This window comes from Hypanus sabinus, chromosome 3 (assembly GCF_030144855.1).
Source record: "Hypanus sabinus isolate sHypSab1 chromosome 3, sHypSab1.hap1, whole genome shotgun sequence".
Classification (NCBI taxonomy): Eukaryota; Metazoa; Chordata; class Chondrichthyes; order Myliobatiformes; family Dasyatidae; genus Hypanus; species Hypanus sabinus.
In genome coordinates, this window is record NC_082708.1 from 176,287,135 (window position 1) to 176,301,140 (window position 14,006).

At 42.9% G+C, this 14,006-nt stretch overlaps 1 protein-coding gene across 2 annotated transcripts in view; it reads left to right on the top strand.

Annotated features, from left to right (window-relative positions):
* Positions 1–2,180: 2,180 nt before the first annotated feature.
* Positions 2,181–14,006, top strand: part of eif2ak3 (eukaryotic translation initiation factor 2-alpha kinase 3) — an 89,965-nt gene continuing 78,139 nt past the window's right edge. Inside the window, exons 1-2 of one of the 2 annotated variants that reach the window (XM_059965695.1) lie at positions 2,181–2,544; positions 4,234–4,363. In XM_059965695.1, coding sequence (XP_059821678.1) covers positions 2,342–2,544; positions 4,234–4,363 — 333 coding nt within the window. In that variant the 5' untranslated portion in view covers positions 2,181–2,341. The remainder of the gene's footprint in view (positions 2,545–4,233; positions 4,364–14,006) is intronic. The other variant, XR_009511386.1, reaches the window with a different exon arrangement.

A 14,006-nucleotide genomic window follows, 5' to 3' on the forward strand; every position in this document is an offset into this window, starting at 1 on the left:
AAACAGCGGTGAAGAATCCTTCCACATCTGCATGCGACAGTATTCCTGAGTCTCCAGCCGGGACTTGCATGACTGACAGTAGTGACAACTGAGAGGAAGTTACTAACCCGATGAAGGAAGCTCTGAACACCGCCAGAGATGGAGGACCTTCATTTCCGCCCTGAATGCCAGTGGCATAATGGCTGAAAGAGATCTAATAAAGTTAATAAAAAAACAGTAAGACATTATGATTGGGAGGGTTTTAGAATTCAGCTAAGGTTGATAAAGGGGAATTTACTTTGAATGTAGGAGTCCCCTTGTATACGTAAAAAGGAAGAAAAGAACAGTGGTCAATACAAGTCCTTTAGAGATCCACAGTGGAGAATAAAGAACAGGAAGAGGAATTAAACAAATTGTTTGTGTGTGGTTCCCTTCAATACCATGGATCCAGTGGAAATGAGGGACTAAAATAAACTTATTAGTAAAGAGATATTACTAAACTTGTCAAATCAACTTGAAAACAGACATACTTTATTGATCCCGAGGGAAATAGGGTTTCGTTACAGTCGCCCCAACCAAGAATAGTGTAGAAATATAGCAATATAAACCATAAATAATTAAATAATGAGTTAATCATGCCAAGTGGAAGTTAGTCCAGGACCAGCCTATTGGCTCAAGGTGTCTGACACTCCGAGGGAGGAGTTGTAAAGTTTGATGGCCACAGGCAGGAATGACGCTCAGTGTAGCATCTCAGTGGAATGAGTCTCTGGCTGAATGTACTCCTGAGCCTAATCAGTACATTATGGATGGGAGTCATTGTCCAAGATGGCATGCAACTTGTATGCATCCTCTTTTCAGACACCACCGTCAGAGAGTCCAGTTCCACCCCCACAACATCACTGGCCTTACGAATGAGTTTGTTGATTCTGTTGGTGTCTGCCACCCTCAGCCTGCTGCTTCAGCACACAAAAGCAAACATGATAGCACTGGTCAACACAGACTCGTAGAACATCCTCAGCATCGTCCGGCAGATGTTAAAGGACCTCAGTCTCCTCAGGAAATAGAGACAGCTCAGACCCTTCTTGTAGACAGCCTCAGTGTTCTTTGACCAGTCCAGTTTATTGTCCATTCGTATCCCCAGGTATTTGTAGTCCTCCACCATGTCCACACTGACCCCTTGGATGGAAACAGGGGTCACCGGTGCCTTAGCCCTCCTCAGGCCCACCACCAGCTCCTTAGTCTTTTTCACATTAAGCTGCAGATGATTCTGCTCGCACCATGTGACAAAGTTTCCTACTGTAGCCCTGTACTCATCTCCCTTGCTGATGCATTCAACTATGGCAGAGTCATCAGAAAACTTCTGAAGATGGCAAGACTCTGTGCAGTAGTTGAAGTCCAAGGTGTAGATGGTGAAACTAATGATCTAGCTCCCAGAATTTTAGAAGCGGTGGTTTTAGAAATGATGGATGCCATGGCTATCATTCTGCAGAATTCCATTGGGTTTGGAATGGGCACCTCAGAATGGAAAACTGAAGGGGGAAGGGTTAGAGAATCCTGTGACGTGCCAAACCTCTCTAACCTTCCAGAAAAGTGTATATAAATGAATCTCTATTCTTGATAAGTATGATCCCTACGGTGATGTTCTCTTGCTGAATACCTATCCTCAATCTCACAGTAGAAAGTTTGCCAAAGTTGCAAAAACTTCAAACTGTGTTTGACTGCCGTCAGCCACTGTAGCTCCTCCCTTTCTCATCTCCGCCGGAGCTGCATTCAAAACGGCCACGTCTCCAGAATGACGTCACCCGGCAGCTCACCCAACCGCGGTGGCGGAAATTGCATTGAATGGACGGGAAAGTTTTTTCCGACCGAACTTACGGACCTCGTGATGGGGAGATACGCTTTGCCCGTCACCCGTTCTTTCACCCCTCCTGATTAGTCCAACGGGGAGTATTCCGACCAATGAAAAGCGGCAATTCTTATCGCTCAGAGGATTGGATAAAACTGGTTGAGTGACTCGGCGTTTGACCAACCGTGAACGGGCTTGGCGTCCCGGTTAAAAACACTCGATCAAAAATGATTGGCCGAAGTGCTGAGTGATATTAACATTCGCCAATAAACTATGGAAGGTGGTTCAGAAATACACTCGTTAATGGTGCATTGGTGAATGGGAAATGATTGATACTCGTTAGTCCAATGAGCGTTTAGGAAGGCGGGTTCGCTGCGCGCCTGGGGTCGGACCACAACAAACGGCGAGACGAGTGGAGCCGGGCTGCTTGCGGGTGTGATTCGGTGCCAGGCGGGAAAGAGCAGCGGTCGAGCTGGAAGAGTCCCGGAGGCCGCTCGCCTGGTTTATGCTCTAGCCATGGGGGCCGGGGTTCTCAACAGCCTCCTCCTGCTTGTGCTGCTGGCGGCGGCCGGCGGGCTCCGAGCTCGGGAGGACCGTCCGGCCATCGGCCGGAGTCTGAAGGCGGTGGCGGGCTGGGAGGCGGCCGGAGCCGGCGTGGATGCGGTGGTGGAGGACGACGAGCCCGAGGAGAGTGAGCCGAGCGGAGAGGAGATGCCCCGGTAAGGATTCTGTACCCCTGTCCTCTACACTCGGCTGCTTCCTCTTTCAGCCCGTTCACCCACTCCTCTGCTCTACAAGCCAAACCTCCGGTGACCTGTCAACCGGCAGGCAGTTCCTGTCTTGTGGAGCATTTAAATGTCTCTCAATCGATAAGACTGATGGGGTTCCCCGTTTGGCGATCTTTGAGCATTAGAATTCCCCTGACTGTAACAGTAGATGAGAGAATAGGTGAGAAAACGGTACTGACTGAGAACTAGCATCGAGGAAGTGGTTTCTTAAACAATTCATTTTCCCCTAGTTCAGACGGAAACTTACTGCAGTTTCCTTCTGCTCTTGAACTTCTTTTGTTCCTTTCGATTGCATTGCCGTATCTACCCCCTTACCTGTTGGATGCCATCCAGACTAAACAGTAGAATGTAACATTCTTTTAGTAAACTTAAGTATATCACCTGACCATGCGTTGTTATAACATAGCATCACTACTGCATACAATTAAAGCCAACTGGCCAATCCCTGCTCAAGACTGTTTATTTAAGCTCTTAAGATAAAGGTTCAATTAAAAAAAATCACTGTATATCAAACAACACACACAAAATGCTGGTGGAACACAGCAGGCCAGGCAGCATCTATAAGGAGAAGCATTGTCGACGTTTCGGGCCGAGACCCTTCGTCAGGACTTCCTCTGTCCTGACGTCGACAGCGCTTCTTCCTCACAGATGCTGCCTGGCCTGCTGTGTTCCACCAGCATTTTGTGTGTGTTGTTTGAATTTCCAGCATCTGCAGATTTCCTCGTGTTTGCACTATATATCATGTTTTTTTTTAATCTTAAGAGTTTAAATAAACCGCCTTGAGCGAGGTCTGGCAAGTTACGGGTAGTTTTAATGGTATGCAGTAATATTAGGTTTATTATTAGCTGATTTGATACATATTTTGCAGCAAAACCATGCAAGATATACGAATTACAATGATGCAAAAAAAATTTAATAGTGGCAAAGAAAAATCATGAGGCAGTATTCATGGGCCAGAGAGAAAGAGAGAGCTGATGGCAGAGGAAAAGAAGCTGTTTCTGAAAGGTTGATTGTGTGTCTTCAGGTTCCTGTGCCTCTATACAATGGTAGTGATGAGAAGAGGGCATGTTCTGACAGTTGGCTCCACTACAGCCGGTGAGCTTAGGTAATAAGAGTATCGGGAGCCATGATTTCCATTGGAATTTAGTGGAATGCCATGTACAGTGTGGTGTGATAATGGGAGTGAGTGGGAAGAGTCAAGTCAACTTTATTGTCATTTAACAGTACACATGTATTCAGCCAAACAAGGCGACGTTTCTCCAACTAGGGTCCAAAGCACAGTTGTACACAGCACACAACTTATGAAATTAGGAACATGAACAAAATCTGCACATGAATCATGCATAAATAAATTAAATATTAGAGATTGGAATGTATGGAAGTGTGGAGTATGAGTGCTAGTCTGAACCAGATGGGCTGAAGAACCAAGGGTTGATTGTTGATTCTATGTTGTGCATCACCAGGTCTTCTCTTTAGGCACTATTTAAACCTTAAAATCTGATATGGCTGTTGAACCTGCACAGGGATGCGATTGATAAGAATTGTGACTTTAGTAGGGGGTGTTATTTGTTGGAAGTCCTTCCTTTTTTTTATACTTAAAAGTAATTTGTTTGCTTGCAGATCCCTGGTTGTTATTAGCTTGATGGATGGGCGCATTGCAGCTTTGGATCCAGAGAATCGTGGGATGAAGCGCTGGGAGCTGGATGTTGGCGCTGGATCTCTGGTTTCAGCCAGTCTCAGCAAGCCTGAGGTAAAAGCCGATGATTCAGTGTCCATCTGTGCCTGGTGTTAGAACACTCAGTTGTGATACTATCACTTCAAAGTTCAAAGTAAATTTATTATCAAAGTACGTATGTCAACATATACCGCCTGTAGTAGAGTGAAGAAGGACAATGGAATCAGTGAAATACCACACACAAAAGACTGACGAACAAGCACTGTGCAAAAGAGTTATGCTGGGCCTCTGATTTTCAACTCTTATCTCAGCTGAAGACTTCCTCAGAATTACCCGTGGGCTCATGGAAGTACTTTGGTAACCATTCCACAATGACATAAAATTTTAAAATCTTGTTCTTGTGGTCAACTCTCCTTTTTTTTCGGTCTCATTCTGACGAATCTATACCCTTCTTTAAATTCAAATCCTGTGAGATCTCCTCTATTTATTGTCTCGTGAAGCTCAATCCTTCATGGCTTTGCCTTCAGTTAGGTTACAAGCTCACATTTCTTCCCCCCTCCCCCCCCCCCCCAATCTTGTTTAAGGCTTATCTTGAAACCCACTGTTTAATCAAGCTCTGGGTGCCACGGCTACGTAGGTTAGCACGATGCTATTACAGTTTGGACCATTCTGTAAGGAGTCTCTTGTATATCCTGCTCGTGGAGTGTGTCAGTATTCCCCAGGTGCTCCTGATAAACCGGGGGGGTTAACTGGTCATTGTAAACTGTCCTGTGATTAGGTTAGGGTTAATCATGGTTGTGGGATTGCTGCTGTAGTGTGGCTCAAGGGGCCCACTCCTCTGTTCTTTATTACTAAATAAATAGTAACCCTTTCTCATGCTCAGCCTCTTGGGGCATTACGTTGAAGCAGCTACATGTAGAAGATTTTGTTGAGGTTTTCTCTCTGCTGGCTTGTTTTGGTACGTATATGTAAGATACAAATTCATTTAATTCTGGACCAGTGCAAACTGAAAGATTCTGGGGATGTATCTTCACTTCAGGGATGTCTGGAAGAAGTGTCAAATCATTTCTTTAATCCTGTGTTGCTCCCCAAGTGTCTGTAAATGTTCTCTTGTCCAGGCTAGGAATGAGTGCTGAGATTTTTAAGAATGTGTATTCTTGAGACATACACTGCAAACATAACATCTGGCCTCTTACTCCATTTATTCTGGTACCAAATTTGGCTTATTTTTAGCCAAATGTGCATTTGCTCATGGCTTGTACAAAGCAGAAAAAAACAGAAGTGCAACGTAAGGCATTGAAGTGGGAAAGGCGAGGGAGTTTCCAACTTGTAGTGTGTTAAATACACCTCAGGGCTATTCCTGTGCATTGTCCACTCTTACTTGCAGTTTGTGCCCCTTAGTTTATTTGGTTCAGAAGTTTATTGATGTTCCTTCATTGTCGCTTGGTCTGAGTCCATACCCAGAGGCACTAAAACTACAACAGTTCTAGGGGACTGATGGCCACCTTCTTGAAGATTGACCATAAATGATGACTTTCCAAGTGATATGTACCAGCAATAATTTCTTTTTTTAAAGTAAAATGTTTTGAAAATTGAGATTTTTTTTCCCCATTTTCGGATCTAATTTCTGGCATGCCTTGTACAAATTTTTCTTCTTGCTTCTGTCTGTCACCTTGACACATAGGTGAATCCAGAGATCGGTGTACAAGTATATCATCCTCCTATGGATGAATGCTGAGCCTGCAGCCTGTCTACCTGTTGATCTTCAAAGGTCCAGAGGACTATTGGATGAAGGGCACGACATAGCTTAATTTATAATATTACTCAATCAATATCACTGAAAATTTACTATTACCTAGTAACGTACATCATGTTCAGCCACATAACAGTCACTGCACTCAATAAATAATCCAATTTGTAAAGTGCTTTATATCAATGTGGTGAAAACAGTTTGGGTCTGTGCTACTAATGGAACGAACAAGTGCAGAGTTCTAGCTGATACTAGAATTCACAACATCATTCTGTAATCTTCCTGTGTAGTGTAAACTTTGGTATAATTTTGGTAATTTCCTGCTGTGCTCCCTTCCAGGCAATATATTCTTAAAGTGTATCCTCCAGAATTGTGCTCAGCACCGTAGATCTGGTTTAGCAAGAGCTTTGTGTAGTTTCAACCCAGTTTCTTGCCTTTTGTGTACAAATGTTGCCATTCCCAGCAACTTTATTAGAAGTGGCATTTTGTGTGAACACACCAAATTTTGCAGTTGATTTCCTAAGAGTCTTTTGACCCAAACTGTTTCTGGCTTTTAATCATTTAGAAAGTGCTGTTGTTTTATATCAAAAGGCAAATTAACTGGATTGAGTTCTTTTGCCACAAAATCGCTTACACATTGAAGTTAATAATTTCTCTTGGTAATTAAGTATACAAAATAAAATTTGAAATATCTTTGCACAAATGGGAAAATTTGCAGTTGCTGGAAATCCAAGCTACTCAAACATATGAGGCCACACTCTGGCTGGAGGAGCAACACCTTATATTCCATCTGGGTAGCCCCCATGCTGATGGCATGAACATTGATTTATCAAACTTCTGGTCATGACCTCCTCTTCCCCCACCACTCCACTCACCATTCCACATCCCTTTATCCCCCTCTCGCCTTAGCTTCTTGCCTGGCTATCACCTCCCTCTGGTGCTCCTCCCCTTTTTCTTTCTTCCATGGCTTTCTGCCCTCTCCTATTAGATTCCCCCTTCTCCGGCTTTGTATCTCTTTCACCGATCAACTTCCAAACTCTTTATGTCACTCCTTCTCCTCCTCCCGGTTTCACCTGTCACCTTGTGTTTCTCCCTCCCCTTCCCCCACCTTTTAAATCTACTCATTTTTTTCCCCTCCAGTCCCACTGAAGGGTCTCGGCCCGAAACATCGACTGTACTCTTTTCCACTGTGTGGCCTACTGAATTTCTCCAGCATTTTGTGTGTGTTGTTTGAATTGACAGAGAAGAAAGTAAGGAAGCACTTTCGCATTCATAGCTATTGTTGAATTGAAGTTGCTGTTGTAATCTGTTCGCCCGGAATTTCAGTCAGAAATATTTCTTCCCTGTTGCATAAATCAAATCTGACATGAAGATGTCAATTAACATGGAAATTTTGAGGTTTTTGTGGTTGCTTCCTCCTCTACAAGGAACGCTGCATTTCTATTGTCTACAGTGCTGTCTGCAGGACTCGGTGACCTACATGATGTTGGGTATTCTCATGTTCAGCAATGGCTGAGTTTGTAACATCCTTGCCTCTTCAGTTCATTCCTTCTACTTGAAGGACAGGAGTTCAGATTGACTGTCCAGCAGAGTACTGAAGGAGCTTTGCTCTTAAAACAATCATTATTCAGATGAGATGCTGAACTGTGCCCCAATAGTTTTAGATGTACAACAGATCATGTGGCACTATCTTGGAGGAGCTGGGGAGTGGAACAAGCTATCCTGAGTCCTGTATAATACTGAGTCCTTAATGACTATTTCTGAGCAGAACAAGGATGTGGTCATATTCACATTGTGGCTTGTGGGCGCTTGCCGTGTTCCAATGAGACCTGATGTTTTTGTGCTCCATGAAATAATGAGTCAAAGGCATTCTGAAATAGAAATGCAAGGTTTTCAAAGTTAAATGAAAAGTTTTAAAATTTTTTTGTAAGTTTGACATTTCGGTTTTTAAACTTAGTTCCACACAATGACCCAAGTCATGATTTTATTAAATGTATTTCTTCATATTTTACTTGTGGACGTGATAGCATTTTGAAGAAAGCTTTTCTCAGTGATTGTCAGGAAGTGCTGTTGTCAATGTGGTGAGGATGTTTTCACGGTGTTAAGATGTCCTGATCTGTCAGCAATAAAGCCTTGGTGACATAAACTTCAGCAGGGAATTGTATTGTTTGTGGCCAGATATTAGATTGTTAGGTTAAAAATGGGCCTTCTGCTTTCTGGGAGTTCCTCAGTACAAGTATGTCTTGCATCACGTGCAATTGCAAAACTATTGTTGGACATCAGAAGTGCCCTAGAATTAGTCACTAATGCCTTGTAATCCAAAGTACACAAATCGCAAGATAATTTTTCTTTATTCCCTTTAAAAACACTCAAGAAGGACATATTCTGCTCATTGAGTTTATGCTGCCTTGCAAGCAATATCATTCCCACGCTAAGTTTCCTGACATTCCCATTAATTACCCTTTGGAATCTTGTTATTTTGCCACATGGCTGGGGCACGATTTGCAGTGGCTAGTTGACTGTCCAGCCCATATCCTTGAGGCTTTGTGAGGAGGCCGAATCACCCTGAGGAAATGGATACCAACACGGAGGATCTGCAATCTCCACTCAGACAGCACCGAGGGTCAGAATTGAGCCTGGGTCACTGATGCTGTGAGACAGCGTCAGCACTGGCTGCTCCACAGAGTTGCCATTTCTGGTGTATTTTTCACAAGGTGAGCACCATTGTCAGTGTGCAGAGGGTAGATGTTCCTGAAGTGTAAGCATAGAGATTTCTACTTTTCACTGTATGCTGCCGTGACCTGCAGGGACTACGGGTTGTGTTTAAGTGATGATTAAAAGATGGAAGCTCTCTGCAAGCCAGGCACGTCTGCAGAAAGAGAAGCACAGTGCTAAGATGCTTCATCAGAGATAGAATTGTGAGATGACAGATCAGATTTAAGTAGTAGGGAGAGTGGATGGGGGAGACGGGTCAAGGATCGATTTATTTGCCATATACATTTATGTGTATTAGGAATTTGCTGTGGTGTGTTGGAGTGAGATGCAACAAAAAAACAAGAACATTCAACAATTGTATTTTTTTTTTTAAAAAGTTTTAAAAAAATCAGCCTGATGATTGAGGGTCAGTAGCAGTTCCTGAACCTGGTGGTGGGGATCCTGAGGCTCCAGTACCACCTACCTGATGCAGCCAAGTTATTTAATATTTGTTGGTCTGTAACATAACCATCCAGGCGATTGGGAAAGGGGGAAAAAAATCACTACTCTGATGTTTGAGGTTGGATTAAAGAATTCCTGGTCATTGTCAGGATTTCATCATTTTCTGTTCTCTAGACTTAGAAACACTGATGCAAGTTGATAAGCAATAATATCATTGAAAACATTTTTTATCTATCCCTTTAAAGTTCAAAATAAATTTATTATCAAAGTACACGTACATCACCATATAAAACCCTGAGATCCGTAGTACATATAAGAAACACAATAGAAGCAATGAAAGCCCGCACCAATAGGATAGACCAGTGTGCAGAAAAAATCAAGAAAATGAAGGGAAAAAAGTAACCATAATAATACGATTTTAACAGCTTGAGCTGAGGAAAAAATAAAAATAATAAATATTACAAACATGAGATGAAAAATCCTTGAAAGTGAGGCCATGGGTTGTGAGAACAGTTCAGTGATGGGGCAAGTGAAATTATCCCCTCTGGTTCAGGAGCCTGATGATTGAGGACCAGTAGCAGTTCCTGAACCTGGTGGTGGGGATCCTGAGGCTCCTGTACCACCTACCTGATGGCAGCAGTGGGAAGAGAGCAAGGCCTGAATGATGGGGGTCCTTGTTGCTGCTTTCCCCGCAACAGTGTTCTGTGTTGATGTGCTCAGTGGTGGGGAGGGTTTTACCCATGCTGGGCTGGGCATCCACTACGTTTTGTAGGTTTTTCTGTACAAGGGCATTGGTGTTTCCCTATTTGGCTATAATGCAACCATTTCTTACCATTCAGGTTAGGATTTCACTTGGAAGTGGTTCAAGTTACAGGACTAACTGGACACGCCACCATCTAATTGTAAGATGCAGTTCAGGAAGTTATTTCAATACAATGGATTTTGCTTGATTGGGGCATTAGGATAAATCTTAAAGAATAAAAACTAAATCAAGAAAATAGCTGAGATTCCTCTAGTTTATTTGGGACAATATGCTGCTTAATCGGAGCAGGAGACTGATGCTAAACAGTTTCTAGCCAGTATCACAAACAAGGGAAGATCTGCAGACGCTAGAAATCCGAGCAACACACACAAAATGCTGGAGGAACTCAGCAGGCCAGGCAGCATCTATGGAAAATAGTACAGTCGATGTTTCAAGCTGAGACCTTTCAGCAGGACTCCTGAAGCCTAGCCTGCTAAGTTCCTCCATAAATTTGTCTGTCTAGCTAGCACCAGTGGTGGGCATTTGTATTGCATGTGGGCACTACTCTGTGCTTGGAGCAATCGATTTTTAAATGTTGTCGGTTGTGTGTGTTTGTGTTCAAAGAGCAGTGATTTTTGTCACTGATAGGTGGCGAGAGGTAAGCAATATGACTGCATGGAACTGTAGTTCACTGGGGTTTCATTCAGGCTTGGAGATGCTCGAATTGGCCAGGAGTCAAAATAAAACAATTTCACTACTTCGATAAATTAGGAATTTGAAGCTATCTGCAATCATGTTGAAAGTTAGAACAAAAATTAAGATTTGGAGATTGCAATTATCTCAAGTATTGTATGAAGGCAGTCCACTGGGTGTCTGCACTGATTTTGTTTATTTACAGTCGGTCACAAGAACACGGCAGATGAATTCCTCAGTTGATGACTTTTAGGAACTAATATATTTTTATAGTACTCTAGGGGTATTGGTAATGTTCTAATTTGTTCTGCATTTCATTTAAGTACATTAATTGTTACACAGATAAATGGCAGTTTATCTTTTTTTTAAACCTTTAACTATTTCCATGAAACTTTGGCTAATTGCACCAAAATATATAGGTCCAGATGTGCCCGAATTAAATATAATCCACTGTATTTGGCTGTTCTGCAATGGTTTGTATTGGTTTACAATGTATCAGAATAACATCTAAGACCGTAAGACATAGGAGCAGAATTAGGCCATTTGGCCCATTAAATCTGAACCATTCCACCATGGCTGATTTATTAAACACCTCAACCACATTCTCCTGCCTTCTCCCCATAATCTTTGATGCCCTTGATAATCAAGAATCTATCATCCTCCGCTTTAAATATGACTTGGCTTCCACAGACATTTGTGGCAAAGAATTCCACTGATTTACCACCCTCTGGCTAAAGAAATTCCTCCTCATCTCTGTTTTAAATGGACGTCCCTCTATTCTGTGGCTGTGCCCTCTGGTCCGAGACCACCTTATAGAAATTAGAAACATGGAAAACCTACAGTGCAATACAGGCCCTCCGGCCCACAAAGCTGTGCTGAACATGTCCTTACCTTCGAACTACCTAGGCTTACCCGTAGCCCTCTATTTTTCTATGCGCCCATGTATCCATCCAGGAGTCTCTTAAAAGACCTTATTGTTTCTGCCTCCACCACTGCCACTGGCAGCCCATTCCACGCACTCACCACACTCTACGTTTTTAAAGAAACTTACCCCTGACATCTCCTCTGTACCTACTTCCAAGCACCTTAAAAATATGCCCTCTTATTCTAGCCTTTTCAGCCCTGGGGAAAAAGCTTCAGACTATCCACATGATCAGTGCCTCTCATTATCTTGTACACCTCTAATCCTCCGTCGCTCCAAGGCCGAGTTCACTCAATCTATTCTCATAAGGTATGCTCCGCAATCCGGGCAACATCCTTGTAAATCTCCTGAGCAATCTTTCTATGGTTTCCACGTCCATTATATATCCTCTCTGTGTCCACTCTATCTCGGCCTTTCAATATTAGTCCATTTCTCTGTGCTGACTCTTTAATTGGGCAAATGGATAATTTAATAGATCTGGGCACAATGTTAACATCGGAATGAGATTGCTAAAATATTAATGAGCAGTCTCTCATTATAATATAACTTATAAACTTCTGAATTTAAAATGCATGATGAGGTTGTGAATGGTTTAAATCCTCAAGGTGCCAACAAATTACGCTGTGTCAATTTGGTAACGTTCGATGAATATACCTGTTATCCAGTAGGGTAATCACAGTGCAAATTGAATGTTGTTAGTTGATGTTGACTTTCTGCTGTGGAACATTGTAATTTGCAGATTATTGCCTTTTGAGGATGGCACAGCATAACACTTTACAGCGCCAGCTGCGTGCTGGGCGTTCAGTTCCTGTTAGGAGTTTGTACTTTCTTCCTGTTACTGTGTGGACTCCCTCCGGCCGCTCAGGCTTCCTCCCACATGCTAAAGATGTATCGGTTAGTTGCCTGCCCTGTTGATCTGGAAGCTTGGCATCACTTGCCCCCAGCACATCCTCAGACTGTGTAGGTTGTTGGTACATAATGCACGTTGCACTGAATGTTCTGATGCACATGTGACAAAGCTAATCTTTTGACTGGGTATCCTGTGGCAAATGACTTTCCTCCCGGCACCTAAATCAATCAACTAAAACAGGGGTTCCCAACCCAACAGGGGTCCACAGGTCCCTTGCTTATTGATGTTGGTCCATGGTATGAAAATGGTTGGGAACCCCTCTTCTAGAAGGTATCAGTTATATGTGTGGTGGAATACTGTCCACTTGCCAGATTTGCACAGAGCTGCAATGATTCTCTCACCCAACAGCATCTAAGAAATGGTAGCCTACGTGATCGGTATCCCGTCAACCATGCTGGGTATTAACTCCCTCCTCACCAATACTCGGTGGCTGAAGTCTGTCATGTACAAAATCTTTTCCAGTTACTCCCAACCACTTCTCCCCAGAATGTCAAGGCAGCAGGTTCATGAAAACTTCACCCACATTTTCCCTCCATGTTGTCATGATTTGAAAACATTTCCCTCTTTCTTTATCATTGCTACATCTGAATTCTGGAGCTTCCTCCTTACCAGCCCTGTGAATATACAATCAGCCCTCCTTATCCACGAGTTCCACGTGCGCCAATTCAACCAACAGCGAATCGAGAAAACCCGGAAGTGCTCTTCCAGCACTTGTTGTTCGAGCATGTATAGACTTCTTTCCTTGTCATTATTCCCTAAACAATGCCGTGTAACAACTATTTACATAGTGTGTGCATTGAATTAGATATTATAAGTAATCCAGAAATGATTCAAAGTATACGGGAGGATGTGCGTAGGTTGTCGTGGATTGGGATCGAAAGAAGGCTGAAGTTCTCTTACTAAGTAAGTCGGAACAGGTACATCTGGTATTATTTAGTGTCAGTTAGTCAAACGTTTGTCTTAGTATATAGTGTATATTTTACCTTTCTCTGCATATAAAACACTTAAGAAACGTATGTATTTCAATAATTAAACCACTGCGTTGCTTAGTAATAATTGTACTTGTACTTTAAAATTGTTCTGATCGTTGACTGGCTGTAGCCTAACGCTTTTCCACTGACTGATGGCATTTCACCTCTTTCTGATCGCTTTATTATTTCCACTTTATTTTCAATTGTGATCATTTTCGTGAACAGAAACACTGCGGATTCAGAGCTCCGCCACGTCCTAAAGACCACTGCACTGAGACAGGTTAAATAAAGTCCGGGGTTCTGCTTGGTCCTAAAGTCCACCTCACTGAGGCAGGTTAAATAAGGGACTTGAGCATCCGCGTTTTTTGGTATCCGCGAGGGTCCTGGAACCAATCCCTCGCGGATGAGGAGGGCCAACTGTACTTAATCAGGAGGAGTGCAGTGGTTCAAGGTGATCGAAATAACTGGAGGGTGCTTAGAAATGCTGTCATTTTCTGTGATACCCAGATACCAGAAAAGAAGAAAAAATACTGTCACATGCTGACCTTTCATCTCTTTACATATAATGACATGC